Source organism: Homalodisca vitripennis, chromosome 3 (assembly GCF_021130785.1).
Source record: "Homalodisca vitripennis isolate AUS2020 chromosome 3, UT_GWSS_2.1, whole genome shotgun sequence".
NCBI classification, from domain to species: domain Eukaryota; kingdom Metazoa; phylum Arthropoda; class Insecta; order Hemiptera; family Cicadellidae; genus Homalodisca; species Homalodisca vitripennis.
This window is the reverse complement of record NC_060209.1, coordinates 101,825,499-101,842,194: the sequence shown is the minus strand read 5'-3', so window position 1 is coordinate 101,842,194 and position 16,696 is coordinate 101,825,499. Positions and strand designations below refer to the sequence as shown.

General features: G+C 31.3%; 1 protein-coding gene across 1 annotated transcript in view; it reads left to right on the top strand.

Moving 5' to 3' along the window:
• The first annotated feature begins 7,227 nt into the window (after positions 1 to 7,227).
• The window catches only part of LOC124357260 (proton-coupled folate transporter-like), a 50,827-nt gene continuing 41,358 nt past the window's right edge, over positions 7,228 to 16,696 (top strand). The window contains exon 1 of the mRNA XM_046808833.1: positions 7,228 to 7,353. Within this exon, the coding sequence (XP_046664789.1) occupies positions 7,339 to 7,353 (15 nt within the window). The 5' untranslated portion in view covers positions 7,228 to 7,338. The remainder of the gene's footprint in view (positions 7,354 to 16,696) is intronic.

Here is a 16,696-nt window from a genome sequence, read left to right as displayed (position 1 = left end):
ATTTTCAAAAATGCCATTGCAGATTTTTTTAAAGAAAAATTATTATAAAAATAAATACAGTAATTTTATGGCTTATACCAAGAAACTATTTTGCAATAAGCGATGTTAAAATTAGTACGACACTAGCTTTTTAGCTTTTTTACATACAAACAGTGCATTGTGATCTTGTTTTATATTTACGTTTTTAAGATGTTCAATAAGTCGTTTATTAATGCTTTGATTTATTCCAGATAAATTACAGTTTTAAGCTCTAGATTTAACATAAGATTTTTTATTTTATATTATTATAACAAACTTTTAATGAACATTTCTTGAAAAGTATGCAGTTAAACGAATGTTATTACTAAATCTACGTATGTATTGCCAAAATATATTTTAATTAATTTAATCTCATGTGGTCAATGCTGTGTCTGTCTATAGGCAGCTTGGAGCATTGAAGGCAATTAAAATGTGTACAACATATACAATTATATATTAACACAGTATATGATTGTGTGCAATATTTCATGCCGCCGTATTATTAGGAACGTAGATAATACGTTAATTATTATGTATTATGTTAATAAGATAATTTGTTAACCATAGAAACTGTTCACTTATCGACGTCCTGTAACAGTTCACTGTAATAAATTTGAAGTCTTTTTTGTTTTTGTTTACTTAAGTTCTTTTAAAATTAAAATCATTGGCAACCTTTTCCTCCCCAGACTCACAGTTTATCCAAGTTTGTGTGTGGATTCCTCATTGGTCAGATCGACAGAAATTATTATTCTATTGGTAATTATTATTACTATACATCTTTTTCATCATGTACTGACCGCTTGAACTTTTTCGGATGTATTGATCCTTTGTTTGAGATTTTGTATATGATTCAAAATACTTAACCATCGTTCCCGCGATATTGAGCTCCCATATAAAAAAAGTATCTAGATATAACGAAATGTCTTTGTCCAAAATTTATAAATAAACAAAGTTGTTTTGTGAGAATTTTTTATCAAACGTTTATTATAAACGCTGTTTTACTATAAACAGTGCTATATGAGCGGTAAGTAGCCAGTAAGTTCGTTAAAGGTATTTACTTTACACTTTACAGTTAACAACCTTTGTTGGTTATTTTATTTCTATGATAGCTAATGCTATATTTGTGTTTTAAAATATGTATTTTTCAACCCAAATGAATATATTTGAAATTTGGAACAACTAAATTAGCGCTCGAGTTTTATTAAAAGTCAAAAAGGAATGGTTTAAGTAGCAAACTTTGTCGGTTTCAGATTAAGTAAAAATAGTATATTAGTATTTTAAGCTGTTTTGGAAGATTATGTAAAAGTGATATATTAAACACTTTTAAAGTATAAACATTCTCATAATACATATAATCCTGTCACTTAAACAATCACACCACATTATACTTTCCAGATATACATTTTGACACTAATATTACAAGTTCTCAAGTCAGTTATCCCAGTTCAGTTCAGAAGTCAGTTACAAGAAAACATATAGTATACGTAATGCTAAAGAGTGTTTCAAACTAGTTATAACGCCTTGGGCTTGGTGCATGTTTTTTTTTTGTCTTTTTTTTTTGCTTGGCAAACTGTAGGAGAAGTGAAACGCTGCCAATGCATGCAAGTGTTCATGAGCTACCGCCATGTCTCCTAGCTCTGTTATCTCTGCCTCTCGCCGCGTACAGGTGTATGGCTCTGTCGTCTCGAGGCATTTTTATATAAATTGTCTTTCCGAAATATAGAGCCTTTTCAGGCTAAACTATTCAACATTTTGTAAGTTGACCTGCTCGATTCTCTAAATGTTAATGTTATAATTATATAGATCACCTGTGTTTAAAATTTCAACAATATAATAAGTGATTGATTGAATATTCCTCCTATTGCATAGTTGGTTTCTTACTGGGAATAAATAAACCTATAATTTAATATATCCATCATCCATCAGTAATATCCATCATCATAAAATTGGTAGGGCATCATTATAGCTTTCGTTGGATTTCAAAACATGTGTTTCCATCCTGTTGAAATTAAGAATACAATTATTAATTGTAACAAAGGTGTTTACTTTAAACCTTACTATGTTAAAAGTGGCATCAGTATACTACATGGTTTTTTCGTTCAGCAACGATGACATTATGTTATTGGTATAGTGCAGGAAGAGAACAGAACTGACTACAGATTGTTGAAGAACTCAATAACTCCTTTTTATTTAACTTGGGACAGAATTTGAAATTTAAAATGTTCGGATCTGTAAATTATAAATAAACATAGCTACAAGTCAGGAACAACTAGAATTCCAAAGGATTTCGACTTTTCAAACAACTACCAAACTCCCGCTGTTGTTTGACACACAATATCTCTAAACAACCATATGAAATAGACTCGATACAAATACAAGACTCTACCATCGGTTTGTTCAATGGAACAGAATTGCTCACTGGTTTGAGAGCTGATACTATTTATCTCAAAAATTTAAACGCAGTGTTGAAATGGGTGTTTTGAATACTATTCTGAAAATTGACAGCATTGAGAAATGTTTTAATTTACTGATAAGTGTGATTTAAACTTCAGATACATTTTTCAATCTTCAGAAGAAAATCGTCTTGATACATCAAATTATCACTATTACAGTCAAAGACGTTGAAAGAGCCCACGCATTTACTGAATGCTACTTGGATGATTACAAAGAGCTCTTCTTCAATGAAGGCTAGCAGGAACATTGATACTGTTTGATTCCACTATTCACCTTGACTTCACTTGAGGTACAGATGGGCAAGAGTCTTGCTCACAATTTATTGAATACTGTAAAGAAAACTTGAGTTTCTCTCAAAACCAGAACTCTTTTATCAATTTCTTATGCGTGTTTGGTAAAAATGTATAGGTGTTGGTATAATAGCAAACACACACAAAAATGTTCATATATATTAAAATGTCCCCATTGCTTTTCTCCAGATTTATTTAATTGTAGGCCTACATATTCTTCTTTTTACAGTATAAAGTGTAGAGGAGAGCAGCTATTTTGTGAAAATTAGGGATCCTGTTCAAAACTTTACTCACTAATTATTATTTCATGACCACATTTGTCTGAAACTGTTGTATTAACCACATACTTTATGACGTGCTTTAAAATAATTTTATCAATATAGGCCACGATTATATTACTGATGCATTAATTCTGGAGTTTGACTAACAATTCATCAACAAAAAACCATTGTAAATCGTTTAACCGTTTTGGGGGATTTAGGACTATTCTTAAAATTATTGATATTGAAATCACCCACGAGGACGGAGTCCTGGCAGTGTTGGTTCGTCAAGTCTATCAACAAGAATTTGGATATAAATCGCCCAACAATCAATTTCGAGTCATGAGTTTAAATTTTGACTCCAATTGATTCAAAATGTCTCACTTTTGTTTTTTTTTTTATAATTTGATAAAGTTAACTATTGTTCCTAAACATAGTTCTAAAAATCATATTCTGCATTAAAGTAATGCCAGTATTACAAGTTTACAAGGTTTAGTTTTTATAACCCCGGTGAATTTATTGTAAAATAGTTTTCAGTTTAGCACAAATAAATCTCGTTTAAGGGCCTAGCAGGCAAATCGGGTCTGTTTCATTTTGTTAATTGTAGATTGGGCGCTTTGTAAAGCTGTCTCATAAAAATTATTTTGGAAATTTTCAACTATTTTTATTGTTGATTTGAATCTTTTAATTTTCCTTGTTCCTTTGAAATAGGGTTCTTAAATAATATGAAGTACATGTATTAGTGGGAGGGTGTTGGATGTCAACCGAAATAACACGATAGAACATTTACTTTTTAGATGTTCTTTTCTTGCACTGCACTTGTCTTTCTTGATAAATAAATTACAAAGTAATACATACCAGTTTGTAGTTAAATTTGGGGGTTCTTAAGTTTCCACAAAATTTTGAAGGCATTTTGGTGGACGTGTTTAATTGTGCTATATTATTTGTGAAATATTACGTGGAGTTCATATATTTTTAAAACTATTTATAGACAGTGTCGCCCTGTGTACAATTCATATATTGTTATTTAAAATGTTTGAATAAAATACGGCAAAAGTGTAATTTTGCTCTTAGTCCTGAGAACATAAACACGCCGTTGCTAAGCTACTTTACATGTTATTGGGCCTCGCTGCACAAACATTGTACGTTGGGAATTGAAAGGGCTACCATATGTAACTGTTGAGACTGTCTTGGAGATCATTGTTTTTTATATTATTGTTTCACCGATTTCACACTCTTGCGTTAAGGCTGTACAATTCATATTATGTATTATTAAAAATTTGAAGTCCATAAATATAAGGGATAGTTTTTATTTGGAAATTGTTTAAAAATTATGTTTGATATAGCGTGATGTAGGCTATGACATGTCATTATGCCCTAGTTGCCTGGCGTACTTTATTTATTTATTTATTTATTGAGTCAACGGTAAACCATTTCGTACATATCAAGTAACAGATGGTATGCCAGACATTAACAAATCCAAATAAATATCGCCAACACTTAATTGTAGATAATAGAAAACAATGTTATCAAATATCCAAAGTTTAACATAATATACTGTACATCAAAATACAAATTAACGCCTACATCAAAATAAATATCAAAATCGATTAATTATAAATAATATGAATAATATTAAATAACAGCTGAAGTTTAATTTACCACCTATTAATAAATATCTAAACATATCAACTAATAAATAATCATTAACAAACAACATCCAATAAATAATACATTTACCACCATCCAAATAGATAACAAACGGTAACAGATGGCATGCCAGACATTAAGAAATCCAAATAAATATCGCCAACACTTAATTATAAGGCCTTATTTAAATTTAAACCAATTGCTTCTCTAATTTATTCTTAGAAAAGTGTTAAAATGGGAAACTGTTACTAATATAAGAAAATTAAACAACTACAGATAAACTATGCTGGATGGCATCAAAATCAGTGACACTACCGAGCTAAATTTGACATTTATTAGAAATGTTTAACAAATATTACATTATAATCCAGTGCCAATAATTTCAACAGTTTGTAAGTCATTACTCTCTATAAATGAGGTGCTAACATATTTGAATAACCTAAGAATGTTTACTGCATATCTTAATTTTATGAGCCTGATTATTTATAGATTTGACGTCAAAATGGAAAATGGCCACTATTTAAAACATCTTTAATCATCATTCTATAGATGCTGTATACTGTAATTCTCAATATATATATATACATAATACATTGAATAATGCATTATGTTTTATTTTATTTGTAGTGTCAAATAAAACATACTGAAATAAAACCATACGCATTACCTTATCAACAATAATAATTATTTATTATGAAATCAGCTTTAAATATTGCCATTTGGTACTTATATTAAATTTAAAATAACTATTTCAGCTTTAGTTTTATTTAAAAGAAATTAATTAGCAGAAAACCACATATTTTTGAGATAATCATTAATATTATCCCTGACCAAATTGATAACAGGCCCAATTGACAGCAGATAAATCTCAACAAAATATATGTAGGATTTAGCAAGAACATATGGGAGGTTTCAAATTTTAAAAAAAAAATTATTTGCCTGTTGATATATAATTTCTTGCTTAAATACTTTGGCAAATACAGGAACAAGATTAACTGAGCAATAATGTTTTGGACCATTTTTGTCTGCTTTCTTAAATACTCGGCAACAAAATTATTTTATTTAAGACAGAGGTTAATACACATGGCAAGAGGTTCAATAATGCAGGGGTGAATGTTTCTTAAACATTATTGGAATTTTCATAAAAGTACTTGAAATTAGAGTTTTTTTATTTGAAAATAGCAGCCGTCACACCTGTGCCAGCTACAAATTTCAAAATAAATTTTCAATGTTGTGCATAGCAATTTTCAAATAGTCCATTTGATAATAAATTAGATTTTCTAAACTCTCTCTCTAATCTCCTAACAAAAATTACAAATTACAGCAATATTTTTTTATTTTTTTTAGATATCAAGCAAGAATAAAAGCAACTACTCAAAATTATTATGAATATTTGAAATAAATAGTTAGTTATCCTTAATTATATATAATATATAGATAGGTAATATAATATGCATAAGATATCTATTCTAATCGTACATTAATTTTGTTTAAAACATTTTTATTAAAGGGTTCTAGCAGTTTTGGCACAACAACTATAACAGTTATATAGATTTTTAGAATTTCGTTTGTTAATTCCTTACGTTGTAAACATAATTCTGTGAAATAAAATGGAAAACCATTGCTGTTATGTTTGTCTAATGAAGTTTTTATTGAAAAAGAGAGGCCTCACACAAATAAAATTCAATTATTATTACATTTTTTGTTTTAAATTAAGTAATGAAAACAAGTTGATGAATAAGACTTACTGTTATATGTTGTTGATACGCACAAGAAATTAAAAAATGAAGTAAAACCTGCTTTCATAAATTACTCAGCGAAAATTGTGAATTTTATCTATAACATTTTATTGAGACTTAAAGTTAAATATGTTAGTCTCTCACTTTGATTTCTCAATCCGTATTGTACTTCAGCCTTGTTGTTATCACTAGCACACTCCCGCGGCCAGGGTCAAGGTTAACCAAATGCATCGTAATGTTGACGGAATTGTGATGTTGATACCACCCACCAACTCTCCTTTCCACTCTTCTTTTCTTTCCTCAGTTTTTTTATCATACGAATTAAATTTAAATGAGTTGTTATTATTGTTATTTTGTTATATTCTTGGAAAAAGTTTTAAATAGATTTTATTGTACCATTTGCGAATTTTCTCACCTACACCATAATTACCTTTTTCACCACTATCGAACACTTAATTTTTGCTTTGACCACAAAAGATTTATGGTCTTACTATAAAGTAACTCTCTGATACGCATATCAACTGTAAAGTGGCAAATTATTTCAATAGAATAACAATATCATGTTTATTAAGTAAATACATGGGCTAAAATAATAACTTATCTTAAGTTTTATCATCACTCTCGAACACACTTGTGACTTTTAATAATATTTTACAACGTGTCTCAAAATAATTCAAATCCCAAACCCACTCATAACAAAAAGTTGTAAACTTTAATGTCGTACAGTTTTATGTTCGTCCATTGTATACAGTGTTGTGCATTGTCAGACTTTTCCGCAACAGTGACGCGGATCCAAGGTCGAGATAACAGACATCTGTTGATAGTGAGCTCACATCACAGTTCAGTCCATCAGCTGTCTATGTTTGTGTTAAAATGTCAGTGATTGTCACTCTTTTGTCACATTGAGGCCCTGCGTCCCGCCCACTCATGTCTTTTATCGAGGTAACCAAATCAAACTTTGATCTGTATATACTAATCTAAATATGTGTAAACAGATGTATCTCACATATGTACATACATAAAAGCTGTTACCCGTGGTTTCGCACAAGATTTCCTTCTCTGCAACAGGCATATATCTTTTCTAAATGATGTAACACTCGTGATATAAATATTAGCAATTGGGAAGCATTTCTATGAGAAGTACGTGCAACATTCTATTAATTTTTATTGCATAGCTCAAAGGATTTCCATAGCACTTGAACTATCTTAGGCCAGAGAGAAGGAAACTTTACGTTGGAGTCTGTTCGATTTCTTACTAAGAGCATTTATGTAATATGAAGAAATCCTATGATAATTTGGAAACGGGAGTAGACATGTTTCGAGGAACATATTATTTTAGTGTTTATGCAAACTTTCAACGGATTTATACATAGTAGCTTTTACGAGACAGGAGCACAAAAACTTAAACAAACACATCCAAAACATTTACAATTAAATTGCCTGCTTTACGGGACAACCGGTTCGCTGCTCTAGTTTGTATCCTCGGTTTTCACTACTAGAAGGTATAAATATCTGTATACTTCATGCAGTGTAATGCTTGCTCTTTAATCTCTTTTCGCAATAATAACCTTACATATTATTACGAAAAAAACCAGTTATTACTAGAATTATTACTACTATCCTGCTACAAATATTAACATTATTAGCCAAAACATCAACTACAGAAATATCACTTTATGTCAGAAATGCATTAGAATGAACCGTTAACAGTAATGTAATCGTTTGTGGCTTACCAAACAAATAGATTAAGAGTGAAAAAATTGTAAAAATATATTTTTAATGAGCTAGAAGACTAAGTGTACATAAATATCGCCAGTAACATAAATAACATGAGAATGACTAGCAATAGAGCCCGTGAGGCATCTCAGAAACGACGAAAATATTGCCAGTATAATGTGTTGTGGACTATTTGTGTGCAGAAAGTATAACTTGAACTACTCATTAATCTTCATTCTTAGTGACCTGTTTTTCCAGTACATGTGTTGACAGAAATTATGAGTTCAATTTTACAATAATTTGCAATTTAATTGGCCTATTGTTCTAAGGCAGTTTAGTAAATGTACACTATATTTATCCTAACATGTTATGAACTATAATGCATAAAACATTTATATTTATAATTCATACTAAAATTACCGTACTTTAAATTTATTAATACTACGCTCTTCCTAGTTCTTGGACAAATTATTAGCGATTCACTCTAAGTTTGAAACTGTACAGGATTTCGTTATACTTAATAGCAATTATCATATTGATAAAACGATGCCTGATTAATAGTACAAAGCAAATATGCAAATATTATTTCACTTATATTCGACTAACATTGGTTTGTTCTGGGTATTCTTTTTAGCTTATGTACATTTTTAACAATAATACAAATATTCACAAGATTTGTGAAAGAATTCCAGGTTTTCTTGGTTTCAAATGGAAAGAGACATCGTTTCATAAATTGCTTTTATGTCGTATCAGCGAACTGTGAACATAAACCGTTGGAACTATGCAAACGTGAGTACAAATGGTGTTATCTGGTTGGCTCAAATCTAAGTCGGTTTTCTCTTCGACTCTGCTATTTTTAGAGATAGCTCTCTTGACTAAAGCGTGTTTTCACTTTTACATTACACTATTGGTATTATTATGGATCAAAAATCGATATATTAAAATCCTTGCAGGTGTCATTGACTTATTCGATGAATGTTTTGTCTACTTTTGCCGATCTTTAAATATTTTGTATTAACACAAAAAGCGTGGATTGCCCGTTATATGATACCATGTTTATGACTCTGATATGCATACTGAAAACGGATATTCCTTCTACAAAACGATATAATCGATTTAATACAGTAATTTATGCTCAATTGGGTATGCAGAAAAAATTAATACCGAAATTTATTACTTAAATTAAATGTAAATTAATTTCTATCATAAAGTTTTTTAATAAAGCATGCTCAATGTCACTATAAAACAAGATATTAAAAAATCTCTTTCACTTTTTCTTTCGTTTTCTATTCTTTAAAGTTTGGTATAATTTGCCATTTAAACTGTCTGTTTCGATTTGGGCCAACGACCCAATAAGGCCCATATCAAACAAAATATGGGAGACAGTTGGTAAAGTAACACCAATCATTAACCGGTCACACACAGGACTCGGACTTCCTCTAATATTGACCTCATAGCCATAGCATTACATCACGCAGTTTTTAGCTTTTATAATTTTTGCTAGATTAAAGACATTTTACAGGAAATGTCGTGAGTTAAACAACAAAGTTTTCTTATGTTAAATATTTAAATTACTTTAATTGAAGCTATTCAGCAAGATATTAAGTTCAAATGGTGATAAGTATTGAATAACAGGCCTACTCATAAGCGATATTAAATACAGCAGTATCTTTCGTACATTATTTTACTCACTGAACTGATTTCGGTGTTTTAATTTTATTTTTATGCAAACCTCACTGTTATTTAATGTGTAACAGACTATAACTAATATAACCATCTGATCTTAGGAGAATGGCATTCACTCACAGAAGAATAAGCATTCTAGTACAATAAAATAAATAATTAAGTGACATATTGAGAAAGTTTTAAAACCAAATAGTATCACGCACATAGCTACATATATGTGCGAGTGTCAGTAAGAAACTTTGCGTCTAAATGTTGGTACTTTTGTGTGTTGGACACTTCGTAAATTGGTACTTTTATAAATCACAATATAAATTCTCAATTAAGATTCCGTGCAGTATCAGAACTACCACTTATATTACTTAACAGTTTTTAAGAATATTTAAGAACATTAACATATAAAATATGAAACCTTTCACCCCTTCGCCAAAAAAGTCAATTACAATTATTAATTAATGTTATATTTCAACAAGAAAAGTGCACGCAAACTACGAGTATTAACATATATTACTTATTTATCACAATAATAGCAGTTAATGCTCCTCATTCGCTTTTCATTGAATATACCTAAAAATATTCACTTCTACCGTAGAGCTAAAGTTACCGAAAATCAATTATTTTCTAACTAATACAGATAAGTTTTACAAAATTGTATGGTCAATGTAAACCTGTTGTACGGTTGGTGAGGAAAATCTACTTTCTCGACCAATAACATTTAAAATATTATTCGAAAAAATGTTTTTTTTTTATATTTCACTGGGGTTATATTTCCGATACATGAGAGCAATGAGGAGTGGAATACTGCTGTCTTGCGGTTAGTCCAGAAAGCAGGAATATCAACTTTCAACTAGTTTGTAAAAAGTGAGAGGCATTATAAAAAGCATTTCAAGCTTTAAATCTGTTGTAATGGGTTTAATTTTATTGAAATTTACATTTTAATCGACAAGTAAAAAGTAATTGTTTACATTTTACCTAAGTTTAATACACCTACCAATACTCGTGGGTTATGTTGTCGCCAGTATAATGAAGATGGAATCGCACAATAAATGCCTACAATTTTTCTCCTCAAAGGAACACGAAAACGTGTTCTTTTGTCCTGTAAACGCCACGTTGTCGGAGCTGATGTCCTGAGAAACTGATTATCGAATTTGCTGCTTCACTACCTCTCGTTACAGGATTCGGGTTACCTCTCCCTCTTCTTTCACTTTTTATAAAATGAGATTCCACTTAAAGGTTAAATTCCAAGAATAATGCTTATAATATATTGAATAAAAAGAAGTAGATAAATAATTCTGTAAAACATAGATGAAACCATCGAAGCTGTCCATAAAATAATAAATTATAGATTTAAATGTAATTTATTAGTAGCAATTACCATAATAAATACAGTTAGCAATTTATTTGTCTTTCATTTTTCTCTCATAACAGACTTTAATGTCATATACAACTAGATCGTCTTAGATTTTATTCTTTTCCAATTCTATCTTCTTTAAAGTGCGAATATGCCAAAACCGTTAGAAGTCTGCCTATTGTAACCATATCCCTGTGAATAGTGAAGAAAATACAATTTTTTCCGGGCATTTGACATTGTTTAATAATATCATAATATCATTGTCCAGAAAAATCCTATTTCCTTCACAATCCTTCCATCGCATTGTTAAAAACAAACTTTATACAAAGAACTTGTGAATACGCTACCTAAAATTATTCTCGAGATACCAACGTGAACGAGAACAAACGTGGAGACATGCACGATTATTGCGAAGTAATGAATAAACTACGTATTATAAAAACCGTCATTGAGACATTCGCTTTAGAAAAGGTAATCGGGTAATATTTGCCATCGTTCTCCTTGGTGACAAGTTGATCTAGTCATAGCTGGTGGTACTGGTCAAAGAAATAAATCCTCATCTCATGTCCTCCACCTCCATTGCACTAGGCCGAACAGATGTAATTGGACAGATTCACCACCATAGCGAGTTGTTCCCATGCTTTTCTGTGATAATTACGACCTTGAAGGAACCTGTCTAATCTTACTAAACATTCGAAATTTTTGTGTATACAATGTCAAATGACACATTTGAATATCAGGAGAAAGAGTTGCTCTTCCGGTTTGGGTAAAAAGGCAATGTAAGGTGCACATATCTGGTAAAGCTTTCATTAACACTACAGTCGATGAAAACCCTCCCGTAAGGGAAGAAAGTTTTATTTCTGCTCTCACGTTTTCTTGCTATAAATAAGCGAACTGATTATTATTTAGGCTAAAATAAAACATTATCTATGTTTTGGGGTATGTAAAACAGTCTTATGCATTAAGATTCACCTATTAAGTAGAAATTATCAGACTGCTTTTTAATTTGCTTCCTTCTATCTTAATTCTCACCTCTTGGTTGCTGCTACTGATTTTAGATTATGTAGTACAGAATATGTCACAAGTTCATCAAATATAAACTCAATACATATTAAAAACCTCAATATTCTCATTGCACGGACAATGTCAGATCGGAACTCTTTTTTCTGAAAGTGGATTTAAGATTTAGATTTTGTTAAAAAGATAAAAGAATTATCGAGATCCGTCGTGTAGTAAGACATACTCCTATTCAGTTGACGAGAGATAAATACTCTGCTATTTCTTTGAAGTTAAATAAAGAAGTCTTTTAAGAAAGAAATACTGTTACAGTGACCTCTTTTCTATCACGTTTGTCACTCGTTTCATCTGCATCGTGTAAGCTCAAAAAGTCAGATTCCTTTTGGGAAAAGATGAGCTAACGATAAACGCTTTGTGCAAGTTTAAACTACCTCTCGTATCCTTAAAATATATGTTTGAAAAATCTCTTGCCCATCTTTTATTAAAAAAATTATAAAATCTCAATATTATAACCTTGCATATAAATGAGTACAGAATTGGCCAGTTCTGAACTTCAAATACTGACCAACCTCTTTCTGAGCAGACTAGGTGACGCCGATAGAAATAAATTGGTAAAAAACATAGTACGGATTTCAACCACAGTAGTTAACTTTTGAGAAAACTGACAACGGAAGGGTCCTCATAATAATCACCTGTATTTATCAGGGCCAATCTGATATTAGTGCACAAAATGTAGCTCTATCATATTTGACTCGTCATCCGTTACATAGTTAGTTATTGTCTATGTTCAATTACTCTACGGAGTAAATTAACTTAAGGCGAGTTATAGTAAAAATTGCTGAATTCTATAAGTTGATGAATAGTTACTAACTTTAAAACTTTACTTGATGAACCAGCGTTTATATCACGATAGAGCCTAGTGAGATAATATCCGATCTAGAAGGCCTATTTTCAAATTTATTAAATATTCCAATCTGAGTATTACAACGTTCTAATCAGATTATATAATAATTTCATATAAATATATATATATATATATATATATATATATATATATATTTATATATATATTTATATATATATATATATATATATATATATATATATATATATATATTGATAGTAGCTCGGTATTTATTTAGTGGGTGACCATTCAAATGATTACTCATAACTTACGAGTATATGTTGTATACGTATTACAAACTTGATTATAATAGCGGTTTCCCCCGATAATAATTTGGTTTAGGTTAGTTTAGTTGTACTAAAGTATATAAATATATTCTTTCATACATCTTTTTAATTATTTCAGAAGTGCATAGCTAGCCACTTGCACGTCTTCAGAAGCTTACTGGTGAGGTATCCCAAAAATTATAAAGTGATATCATGTTTTATTTCCAGCAAACGCTTGCAAAAACAAATATAGCCTTGAACAAGTCTCGTACATTGACCACATTTACAAGTATCATGGTCAGTGATAACAAACACAATAGCGATTTACTTATCAGAGTTCATAAAACATACTCTTGCCAGTTGAGCTGATACCCGTGGCTATCTTATCAGCTAGAATACAAATTACGTCAGAATGCATACGTATTTGTTTGGATTATACAATATTTACAGGGAATCTAATTTCTAATTAGAGTAATATTTCAATATTACTCAAAGATAATCATCTAATTGGTATGTTAATGTTAATTAATAAACATACAATAAAATACTATACTATATTACTAGATTTTAAACAAAGCTTTATTTTAAATCCTCTCCTCTACATTGTTTGTTATTATTTGTTACATTCAAGTACTATAGATGGGTACATGCATTATAACATCGTAACAAAAATTTACTCGAACGTTCTAAATAATACATTTTAACCTACATAGGGCCTAGGATCATATCCTTATTTTTTTAAATTACTCTGAACACAGTTTGGTTGAATGAATTTCAGCCAATATATTCACATAAATGTTATATACATTGCTGGTAACCAGCTTTGTAGCCAAGGAGCCTTGATCACTGGAGGAACCCCGTTTTATGCATAACTGCTATAGACACTTCGCGGATAGATGTATTTTGAAAAAAGAAATGGTGAGAATGTCCTATATGATAATAATGTTAACGTTAACACGTAATTGTTATTCAGCGCCCTTAAATGGAAGATCTTGGAGCTCTAAAGTCTAATCTATGATGTGTACAATTACTTGTGATTAAATCAATTTTACTTTACTTAGTTACACTCCGTGCGGTTAAATACATTTTAACCTAATGTGCGTTCTGTATAGTACCATGCTCACATAACAAATGTTATTCAGGCATGAATTTCGCGCTCTTTGAGACATACGGACAGAACAATAGGTAAACAATAAAATTGTACTTTACAAGCTTTGCGATTGGATATAATTTATAAACTTGGTATGAATGTTACATGAATGATATAAATCGACCATAGCAAAGAATTATTTATATTTTTATAAGAGAGCAGAGCATAACTCTTAAAGGCCGCGAGCTGCCAAAGACTGGCAGATTCTAGAGAGTGGCAGGTTCCAGAGACCGGTTTTGCCAGAAGCCGGTACATATAGAAGTTTACTCCTACATTAGGTCAGAGCCTGCTACAAGCCGGGGACTGTCAGAAAACCCAGAGTTCCTACGGGCTGAGAACTCTCAAAATTCGAGAGGTGCCAGAGGCCGGAGGCTGGTAAAGGCTAAAGCCTGCAAGAGGCCGAGCCTGTCAGTAGCCGGGATGTCTTAGGTGCTGTGAGCTCCCAAAGCCTAGGAACTATCGAAGTTAGAGAGAGCTACACCATAGGCTTGCCAGAAACTAGGAAGTTCTAGAGACGGACACCTCCTAAAGTCCAGTCTCTGCCTCATTCCGGGAGGCTCTAGAGGCTAAGAATGAAATTTTTCTATATTCCAGCATGTAATATCCCAGATTCTTAGAGGTAGCAGAGCATGGTTAAATCTCTATGAGGCTGAGTGCTTTCGGAGTGTGAGACCAAGGAGGCGTCACTTCCATAAGACGTCAGTTTAGAGAGTTTGTTTCACACTTAGCTAAATATACATTCATATGGCTTGATTTTGTACGTAAGTTGTTTATTAATGACCTTTCAACGTACCAGTCGTAATACGTGCAACGGAAATCTACCTAATTGTTGTGATCGGTAGACCAAAATGTCTTTTTTTATTTTTAAATCTCGTAAATACCTACAAAATTTAGTACCCACTTTTTATGACCAATATTAAACCATCAATTTCAAAAAATAAATACTTTTCAATATTTAATAAGATATGCTTTTAGTCATATCACCTGTTCTGTGATGTAAACAAATTAAAAACCAAAGTTTTTAATCAGTTGGAAACATCACCTTTTCAGGTCAGTTTTGGAGTACTCCTGAATAATAAATCATTTAAACCTTAACATATGCTGTCATTAAAAACGTTTGGATAGTCCGTACCCAAAAAGTGACATCAAATCACCAACCACATAAAAAATTCTATTACTATCATCTGTCATTATGTGTATTTATCCTATCGTACGCCTTCTCCAGACACAATTATATAATAGCTTCAGGTTATTGTGAACACTGGGGCTATCTGACCCTGCTTCGTGCTGCAGTCACTGACCTGAAATCTGGAGTCCACATCTGTCGGAAGAGATCCAACAAGACCAAAACACCTTGGCAATATTACGTAGTACATGCCAGCATCACCAGGATACTGAGATAGGGGAACAACTAATTTCTAGAATATTTGTGAATAAAAATAACTCTTGGTATAAGTAAATTGGTATACGTAATAGTGAAACAGTGTTACATACTACTGAATTTTACGTTTAAAAAAAGAATACACTCGTAGTCAACAAATTTTCTTTTTATTACTTAAGTTAATAACTATTTAAATGAATAATACTATTAATACAACACATCACATCCTGAACTAAATGTGTGATTACAGATTTGAAAGGCACGTTACCAGTAATATAACGAATTTCATCTTCATCACTGTATATCGGTAAAAATAGAACAATACTAATCTGATTGTTATCCTAGACTAATCCTAAAGAACATGTGGTTTTGGCATGTTTTACTTGATCTTAACTGGCAAAACTCTTTTCATTCCAGCACCTGGTAGCCAATCTCTTACACTTTTGCTTAATTTGAAGAAACTTTTCTCTCCAGAAACATGTAGCTATTGATGTACACGCGTCTGGTAGCGATTGCATTGGTGTATGTAATTTAATTTGAAATCCATGTATCTCTCTTTATCCTGCTGCGATACTGAACGTTCATTGCTGGATCTCGCCTCTTTTGAATGGTGGCGAATTATAAGAAATTCACTGTCTTGCAATGGCACACTAATGTGTGTCACACTCATGTCACCGACACTCCTCTTTCTCGTTATGTGACTCCATTTATCCATTTATGTATATGTGAATATATTGACACGATAGTGCTGGTTCGGTTTGTTCACCCTTTCTTAAAGCTCACGGTCACCTTGTTTTTTTCAGAAATTTGTTTTTAC